The 9,056-nt window shown below is 44.6% G+C and overlaps 1 protein-coding gene and 1 non-coding gene across 2 annotated transcripts; both read left to right on the top strand.

Moving 5' to 3' along the window:
- Positions 1-3,677: 3,677 nt before the first annotated feature.
- Positions 3,678-8,177, top strand: LOC119308894 (protein SAWADEE HOMEODOMAIN HOMOLOG 2-like). Its single transcript, XM_037585054.1, has 9 exons — positions 3,678-3,851; positions 5,671-5,759; positions 5,944-5,989; positions 6,056-6,260; positions 6,347-6,416; positions 7,020-7,071; positions 7,218-7,361; positions 7,498-7,617; positions 7,802-8,177. The coding sequence occupies exons 1-9, from the start codon at positions 3,813-3,815 to the stop codon at positions 7,847-7,849; spliced, it is 813 nt and encodes a 270-aa protein (XP_037440951.1). The 5' UTR covers positions 3,678-3,812; the 3' UTR covers positions 7,850-8,177.
- A 192-nt stretch (positions 8,178-8,369) lies between these two features.
- TRNAK-CUU lies at positions 8,370-8,442 on the top strand. The gene has a single exon. It is a non-coding gene; the product is annotated as a tRNA-Lys (tRNA).
- Positions 8,443-9,056: the final 614 nt, after the last annotated feature.

Genomic DNA, 9,056 nt, shown 5'->3' with positions numbered 1-9,056 from the left:
GTACACAGCGAAAACAGCCCAGTCATGGGGGATTGGGTAAGCAACAGGAAGAAAACAACAGGTAAAAAACACCAGTAGTGATTAGAGGCACAAGCGGGCCTAAGGCCATTACACACCCCACGGGGGGAAAGAGAGAAGGCAAAAAGATAAGGCACTCCGGCAGCCATGCAAGGCCCACGGACAGGAGCACCAAACCACTCATGGCGATCTAAAAGAAAGGAAGGAAGGGGTTGGGGGAGAACAAGCTGCGGCCACACGAGGCCTTACAAGGGAAGGGCGGATCATGGAGCACCATACGCCAACTCAGCGCGAGCCCCAGCAGCCAACGCGTCCAGGTCGACGCCACACGGCTCCCCGAGAGCTCGGAGCTGGCAGAGAGAGAGGGGGGCTGGCACGCCGTCGTCGACGCCGATGCCGGCAGCTCGCACAGCAGCACAGAGTCGGGGGGAGCCCTTGGAGGTGTCGAAGCGCGCCGCCTTCGCCGCCTTGGCCCGGTCAAGCATCTTGACGTACCCCGACGGCTCCTTCCCGGCAAGGCGGGAGCTGCGGCGTCCGGTGTGGTCGACGGCTCATTTGACTTCACAGTGTGAAGATTTATATCTGTTTGGCTTCGTACTGTCTTCCATTCTGATCATGTCTACCTATCTGCAATTAGTCTTCGTGCTTCAACTGTATTGTATGCTTGACTAATGCTTGCCTAGTGTAGTTTACATTCCGCTGCTTACTATATAGGTTCAGTTTATTTGTTTGTCTTCAAAGCCACCGTGTTTTGAAGACTTTCATAAAAATCGCCTATTCACCCCCCTCTAGTCGATAACAAGCACTTTCAGTCTCCCACATTCTATTCCCATTCCGATGGTGCATCTAGCATGATGTGTTTCTGTCGGATATCGAGGAGATTCGATCGGTGCTGGTTTTCTGTGTATCTGTTTGGATCCGGTTTTCGTTCGCCTTCGTTTGAGTGTTTATAGGTTTGATCCTTCTGATCTACGTTTTTCTTCATCGACGATGGTTGCTGCTCTAGTGCGCTCGTCTTATGGGGTGTTAGTACGGCGACTTTCCGACTGTGTATTACAACAAGGTTTGCGTGGCTTCAGTGAAGGAGAGGCGATGACGGTTGCACGCCTTTGACTCGCTCCAATGTTTGTAGTCGTCGCTAGATGGTTTACGGACATGTAACTTTTATAATTAAAGATGAATAAATTGAAAGTTTCTTGAAAATAGTTAGAAAATTTTTCACTCGCTCGTTCGGCCATGTCGACGGCCAACCTTCGCCCTCCCCCAGTCCTAGCAGAAGCGGCTGCTATGTTGAGCACCAACACTGAAAGAAAGAGCGAGCTGCATAAGCGGCTACTGCGTTGCACCAGGAGAGCGAGCTCCAGCGATTTGATTTGGAGAAGCAGCCAAGGCGTCACCGCTCTTTGGACCGTCGTCGGTAGCCGCACCCGGGCGTGTTTACCCGCATCGCATCACACTTAGGACTGTTTGGTTTGTGACTATAGTTGCCACATGTTGCCACACCTAAAATTGTGTAACTTTAATCAACTTAGGAAGATGTTTGGTTCAAACTTACCTTAGGCAATATACTTTTTGTCACACTAGGGCCTCATATACACTCAAAAAATGTGACAAGATTTCTTTAGGCTTGCCAACTTGTAACTCTCATTTTAAATAACTAATCTTAGACAAGTGTGACAAGAAATATGTGACAAAATGTGGCATTCCTAGGCCTAAAACCAACCGCCCCTTACTTTAAGCATTTCTCAACCATTAGAAATGTTCAAATCTGACCGTTTTCAGTTAGCCGGATTGAGATGAGGCACATCCAGCGCATATGATGGATCCTCTTACACGAGAGAAGGCTCGAGGGAAGCGAGTTACTCCCTCATCTCATAATGCAATTGTTTTGAAGGAAATTTATACTTGCTATCTTATTCTACCTTCATTAAGCTCCTCTCTAATATCTTCTAATGTACACAACAGTGCTTTGATTCGAAATAAACTCTACATGAAAAAGATGCACATCAATGTTATAATTTCACTAAGGCGGTCGGTTCGTAGTTTCATCGACAGTAAATGCTTAATTTCGTATTCATGTTTAGAGCTATTTTGGACAAATTTGTCATTTCATCGCGCACGATCGACCGTTTTGAAATTTCCTTTGACCAGTGACTTCATCTTGCAGTTTCACACGTTGTCCGTATTGCACATTTTCTATTTCAACGATCATATACGAGTAGATCTAACTTCTTTTTCGTTGGAACGTACATATGCATATGTGTGATGTGTGTTAATGACACTCCTTAATCTCGGTCTTCACTCTCGTGTCCTGCTACACTGGCGCCACCGTTGACGTCGTTCCTCTTGGCTTCCTCTCCCTCGAACTGTTGCACTAGCGCCACCGTCGGCGTCGCTCCTCTCTGTCTTCTCTCCCACGTCCTGCTACACTGAAGCCACCGTCGGCGTCGTTCTTCTTGATCTCCTCTCTCGCGTCCTACTACATCGACATTGTAGGCAGCATTGTTCTTTTTGGCCCCCTCCTCTGCGCTTCCTGCACTGACGCGACTATGGCGTGCAACTCCTTCATATATGTTCTTCCTCGGCGCTATGGCGTTGTCAGTGTTATGTGTAGATGTCAACCTTGTCAGATGGACGTCATGTTGTGCCTGGCGTTGCCGCCAGCGTCGTCATCGCCCTCGGCTTACACCGATGCCGCCATCGCGAGCACACTGCTAAGGAACTCTACTGTAACAATGTGTCATGTATAGGTGTTAATTCTTAATCATATCCCATGTATACAACCAAAACACCGTATAGTTATGTGAGTGGAGACAAATGCAGGACACCAAACAACATGTCAAAACCGATCCCCTAATGCAGGAAGCCTAAATGCGGGCGATCAAAATGAGGTGCAGATGTTGTTCTTTTTTCTCGTTTTCTCTCAGACCCAACCGAAACATGTATGCAATGCAAGGTAAATTCAAGATGACAACCAAACACGCCTCAAAATTGGTCATAATCTCGTTTCGTTTCCCGCGGAAAAAAATAGAAGATCTCGTTTCTACAGGTGGTGCTAATCTGAATCCTCACTTTTCCTGGCTCGGTTGGCTTTGCTCGATTTTAGGTTTTGCATAAATGGTGATTAATAATCAAAATTCGGTGCCGACCGCAGTTTACATAGACGAAATCACCATGCACACGACACTTTGGTGGACGATTTATAGACGAAACTGTGATCGATGGCTATAACCCCATCGAACCAAAATGATGGGTGGCTGTTAACATGTGTCCTGCACAAATCGGCTACATATTATCGTCCATGAAGCAGTACTCTTATATACTCTCTCCATTTATAAATATAAGTTTTTGTAGAGATTTCACTATAGACTACATACAGAGTAAAATGAGTAAATTTACACTTTAAAATGCATCTACATACATCCATATGTGATTCATAGTTGAATTTCTCTAAAGACTTGTACTGTATTTAGGAACGGAGGGAGTAGAAGGGGAAAAAACCCGAAGTAACCGAGCCGTATTATTAGCCGACCCCGAACTCCCCACCCCTACTGGACAGCGGGGTCCACGCCGTTTCCGGTGGGCCGAGCCCCACTTTCCGGGATTCCTGCTTCCCCTCCTCCCCTCTTCTCTCACTCGGTTTATTCCTCTTTTTTTCCACGCTCGGCGCATCCGGAGACAGCACAGGCAGCTCCCCCCATAATTGCCCGTGCCACTGGTGGTTGGACTGGAAGCCGCCTCCATCTCCCCTCTGTCCTCCCCCTGCCCGTCCTCGACCTCGCCGCCGGCCACCGATGGAGCGGCGATCCACCACCCGCTTCTCGCCCTCCGAGGTACAGCGTCATTCGCCCCCTCCCCTCTCCCCCCATCCTCGCCGCCCCGATGCGGTGGCCCGATGCTCTTCAGTGCTTCATGGGCGCCACCCCTCCCCGGTATTTGCTGTATCTGCGGCGTCGGATATGGTTAGGAGCTTCCCCTCCGGTTCGATAGGAAGAGGACGCTTACCGTCCGACGCGATCCAGTCGTTTCGATGCCGCCCCATCCATTGCGTTTTGAGTTCGCGGCGGTTTCTGCTGCGGATGTTCCTTGGCCCTCGTTTTATTAGGTTTCATCCAGGGGTGCTCTCCGTGAAGGGGAAGCTCCTCTTGGACGGGGGAAGTCTTATTGGATTTTTGTTGCTCCAGTGCCCTTATTTTGGTAACACACTTTTTTTCCGTATTTGTCGGTGTTGTGGGTACTGACCATTTCCCCCCTTGCATGCGGATGTTGATTATTGTCCATATCGCGATTCTCCTGCTCTCTTTGCAATACGTTGTGTACTCCCGTGGCACATTGTTCTGTGCTGGTGTGTAATAATGGTATCTGATGTGGAAAAGATCACTAGGGTTTTGTTTGTTGGGGCTGATGATTCCCAAACGTTGGACCAAAATGTCAGTTGATGATCAGTCCAAGCAACTGTAGGGATGGAATTATTGGAGCACTGCATTATATTTTTCAGTTTGTAGATAGCATTTGAGACCTAATCTTTAGTTGTGGTGATAATTTGAAATGGTTGGAGGTTATTCCAGTCTAAAGGGTTTGTTAGTATGCAATATGTAGCATATGCGTTAAGCTGCGCCTACTTTTAAATGGACACCCAAAACTTATTGTTTTCCGTTTGCCCCCTAGATGTGAGCATCTGCTCATGCATAAGTTGAATTTGGTGCTTTCATGAGGTAAGGGGATCCATCACCTTCGGACCAGTGAAAACAATCAGTTGCAGCTCGATTTCGATTGAAAAATGTTTCTGAACACTCATCTTCTAGTATAAGAGCAATAGGCATAAAAATATTATGTTTAAAACCACTCAATCTGTTCCTTAATAGCTTCCTCCGAAAGAATTTCAAGTCATTTGACACATGGCCGGCAAACATTGTTAATGCATTATTGTTTTGTACTTGCTTATCCATTTTGGAGCGAGGGTGGGATAATACTATCACTAGTAAATGTGTACGTGCAATGCATGCTTATATTAGGCAGTATATTAGTTGCACGTGGATATTAGGTAGGATATTATTTGCGTGTTAATTATATGATTAACACTATTTTTGGTATGATATTAATTGGACGCTAAATATGTTGAGCGCTCCCATTGGAGCAGTCTAGGTCGTTGGATTGACCTGGTTTGATGGCCGAGATTAGTTGGATCTGCTCCTTAGGTTCTTTTTATATTGGTAGAGATGAAGTGCTTCATAGATCGGTTCACCTAGTTTCAGAGTTTGATATGGATCATCTAAACAATATAAATATTACTATGGATGGAGTTATTGTTGTGCTATGTCTCTTATATCTTTAACTCGGGCGCGGCGTTCATTGCTTCATGCTGCATACTGTTTTTGAGAATCGGCATGGCTTTGATACATGTCCGAGCATTATTGTATTATTTAGTTTGTTGTGTAACTAAACACCACTACCTGGATGTCACCTGTTCCTATTTTATGTTTTCGGGTCTAGTTTTGATGACTTGATGTGCAAACAGATATAGCTCAATCAGTGTGTCTGTATTTTGGGAATTGGTGAATGCCTTTTTGCTTACCATGTCATGCCTCATACCTATGTCTACTTGTTTTGGCCATGCTAACTAGTGCTAACTAGAAGTTTTTCTTGGTACAGATTGCGAGGATGGAGAAGTTGGTTTCATCAGACAGAAAAGAGCAAGTCTTGGTTGATAGTTTCTGCCAGAAGCTTGTAGAAGAATTTAAGTGAGTGCCTTAACCTAGGGAACATATACTTCGATCGCAATTCCTAAGAGAGCATTTTTGGAGGACTGAAGTTATATTATGTTACCTTTTAAGCATACGTGTCATATGTTGTTGCTTGACTGTATTTATGATAGTGTAAGTGACACTTCTGATATTTGGTCTCATTTTCTGCTCCTCTGTGTAGTCGTTCTCCAGCCCGAGTAGGAAGCAGAGCTCTACAGGCTACACAGGTGATAATGCCTTTTTACATTGTCCATGTTTCACCGAGTGTGTTTGTATGACATCTATTTGAACAGGTTCGAGGATGGTTCCTTGATAAGCTCCCTGCATCAACTCCTAAACCTGCTTCCTTGCCTACTACTTCTGAAGAAAAGCCTTTAGCCTCAGAACCAGATGCGTTAGTTTCTGAGATAAAGACTTCAGCTTCTGAAGAAAAAGCTTTAGCTCTTGATACAAGTATTTCAAACAATGAGGATGCACTTTCTCCAGATTTACCCAAAGGTAGTCATGAGTACTTGTCCGTTGAAACTTTATGCCTGGTGCTTGAAACCATTTACTAAATTTCTTATGTGCTGGCTTGTTTTCAGAGACTACAGATAAGGTTCCTGAATTTGAAGACTTGCAGTTTGAGGCTAAGTCATCAAAGGATTCTGCATGGTGAGGACTCTTTTACTTGCAAGAGCTATTTTCTCTCCTCTTTTCCTTTCCCCTTTCTCCCTTTTGTTTGCAACAATTTCATTCTTGTTTCCTTTGCCCCATTCTATTGTCTTCTGAGTAATCAAGTGACCATGAGATGAAAGCAAGGCACTTAACTCCTGTTGTACCTTGGTTTCTTTTATTAGGAGTATGCCATTGAGCATGACTATAGTGGTGAATTTATATTGATCAACTCTGCATAATACCTACTTGTTTTTATTAATTTCTAGCTAATGAGCACGAGAGGTTTTGATCATAACAGTTTATTTCCACCTCTCCTAATAATGCTAATAATAATGTGGTGATCCAAGACAGCATTGTCAATAGTAAAACCTGGATGTTATACCTTTCTTCGAGCTGTCTGATTAGGATAGCTTGCACTTCTGTGTAATGTTTGTTAGTGTTATACCATGGAGCAGAAATCTTAATTGTTGTGCATGTAGCCAGAAAAAATGTGCTAGCATGCTTTGGTTGGGTATGTCTATCTACAAGTTTTCATCTTCCTTTTTTTCCTTAAATTTGTCAGTGACACTAAATTTTTTCATATTGAATTGTGACATGCAGGTATGACGTGGCCCTTTTCTTGGCACACAGGAAGACAAGTTTGGGAGAAGTTGTAAGGAGAATAACTGATGTTGTATATAAGAGCATTTTTATATGTTATTTCCATGACTTGTTTAACAGCTGAGTAGGGAATCTTCTTTTATTTCAATTTGTGATTTTGTTCATCAGAGTTATATCTTTTCTGCATTGCTGTTCTAGGAAGTCCGGGTGAGGTTTATCGGATATGGGGCTGAAGAAGATGAGTGGGTGAATGTCAGGAAGGCTGTCCGCCAGCAATCCATTCCGCTGGAGTCCTCAGAATGCCGAAGCATTGTAAAAGGAGATCTTGTCCTCTGTTTCAAGGTAGTGCTAATGATTAACCTCGGGTAGCATTTCGTAGGAACTGAGAATGTTGTGTTTTGTTATATCCTGCCGCGGCTTCTTACTGTTAAGCAGAGCTCTCGAGTTATTTATGTTCTTGTCGCAATTTTTACATCAGGAGAGCAATGATGAAGCACTGCACTTCGATGCACACGTTCTGGATGTCCAGCGGAAACAGCATGATATAAGGGGATGCAGATGCCTCTTCCATGTTGAATATGATCATGATCAGAGCCAGGTATGTTCAACCAGCCCGGTCACTGTTTCTTTCGGAATATCTCGTACCAAGCCATAAAATCTTCAATTGTTTTGTCATACCTGGTGTTTATATTGCTCTTCTCTTTGAGTCATAAATTTCAATGCTCGCACTATCCACTTAAATCTCGCCAGATCTTCAGAAAGTTCCCGATTTTCTTTTCCAGGAGATGGTGAACCTCAAGAGAATCTCCCGGCGACCAAGATACCTTTGACGGCCTCTGCTGCCGTGGATCTGCTTCCTGCTGCTATCCGAGCTTGTGTCGTACTAACGGGAGCCCTCGAATCTTAGTTGAGACCGCCGCACTCTTATTGTTTGTTCTTATTGATGTAATGTGTCTAGTAAAACACCCGGGAGAGTAGTTAAGCCCCCTCTTTGGCACATAGCTGCTGTAACGGCTATGAGTAGGCTCCGTGATAGCCAATTTTTGCACACACACACGAGAAAGTTGGTGCCAAAGCGGGCGGAGAGCCGGATTTTAACTGGTGTGTTGGGAGCAGATTACCATGTCATTATGTCAGTGTTTGCAGTTCTGAACCTCTTGGGGCGATTTGCTTCTGCTTCTGCACTCCTGGTTTTTGAGCGTCCAGTCTCGGTACATACATACGGTTTTAGATTGATGATTATAGCCGCTGATTTTGTCTCCTGCTCTGCTCTTTGAGCTAGTGGAGCAGTCCGCGAAATGCTACATTGCTCTGTGAATATAAACGCCTAGATATGGTTGCCCTCACACAGCCCGTCTAGCTCAGTTGGTAGAGCGCAAGGCTCTTAACCTTGTGGTTGTAGGTTCGAGCCCCACGGTGGGCGTCTCACTCTTCCCAGAGAAGGGGGGGTAGTATCACGGACAGCTATCTGATATTGGTGGTATTTTTAAGCATACTGCTTTTCACCACCAGTACAACCATCTGTTTAGGGACAGACCCGAGGGATTATAGGAACCTAGTCTTACCCCTGCAAAGTGCAATGCAGAGAGGCTGGTTCGAACCCAGGACCTCTTGGCACAAGTGGGGAGGACTTCACCACTGCGCCAGGCTTTGTTTAGGCATGAAACTAAATCGTCGAAAGTATTTACATTACATAATTTCTTCATGGAAATCACATCTCTAAACTTGTCATGCGAACTGCTTTCATCATACTATGTACTACTATCTGGTTTAGGTGTATCATTTCTTTTTTGAAAGAAAAACTAAATCATCAAAAATATTTACATTAGATAATTTCTTCATGCAAATCGTATTCCTGAATTTGTCATGCAGACCCCTTACACCATAATATGTACTTATATCAGGTTTAGGTGTGTCCTTTAAAAAAAGAATACTCCATCTCCAAAAATATTTACATGGCAAGGATTTACCCACGCCCCAGGCCAACCTTGTATGTCAACAAAGAAAGCAGGCTCCAGGTATGGCCCTCCAAGATTG

Source organism: Triticum dicoccoides, chromosome 5B (genome assembly GCF_002162155.2).
Source record: "Triticum dicoccoides isolate Atlit2015 ecotype Zavitan chromosome 5B, WEW_v2.0, whole genome shotgun sequence".
In the NCBI taxonomy this organism is placed as follows: Eukaryota; Viridiplantae; Streptophyta; class Magnoliopsida; order Poales; family Poaceae; genus Triticum; species Triticum dicoccoides.
This window is presented reverse-complemented; position numbering and strand designations above follow the sequence as displayed.

Excerpts from the sequence above, each read along its gene's own strand:
- LOC119308894 (XM_037585054.1), top strand. The coding sequence starts at position 3,813 with ATGGAGCGGCGATCCACCACCCGCTTCTCGCCCTCCGAG. Across the intron at positions 5,990-6,055 it reads GAGCTCTACAGGCTACACAG|GTTCGAGGATGGTTCCTTGA; the intron begins GTGATAATGCCT and ends CTATTTGAACAG. Across the intron at positions 7,618-7,801 it reads ATGATCATGATCAGAGCCAG|GAGATGGTGAACCTCAAGAG; the intron begins GTATGTTCAACC and ends TTTCTTTTCCAG.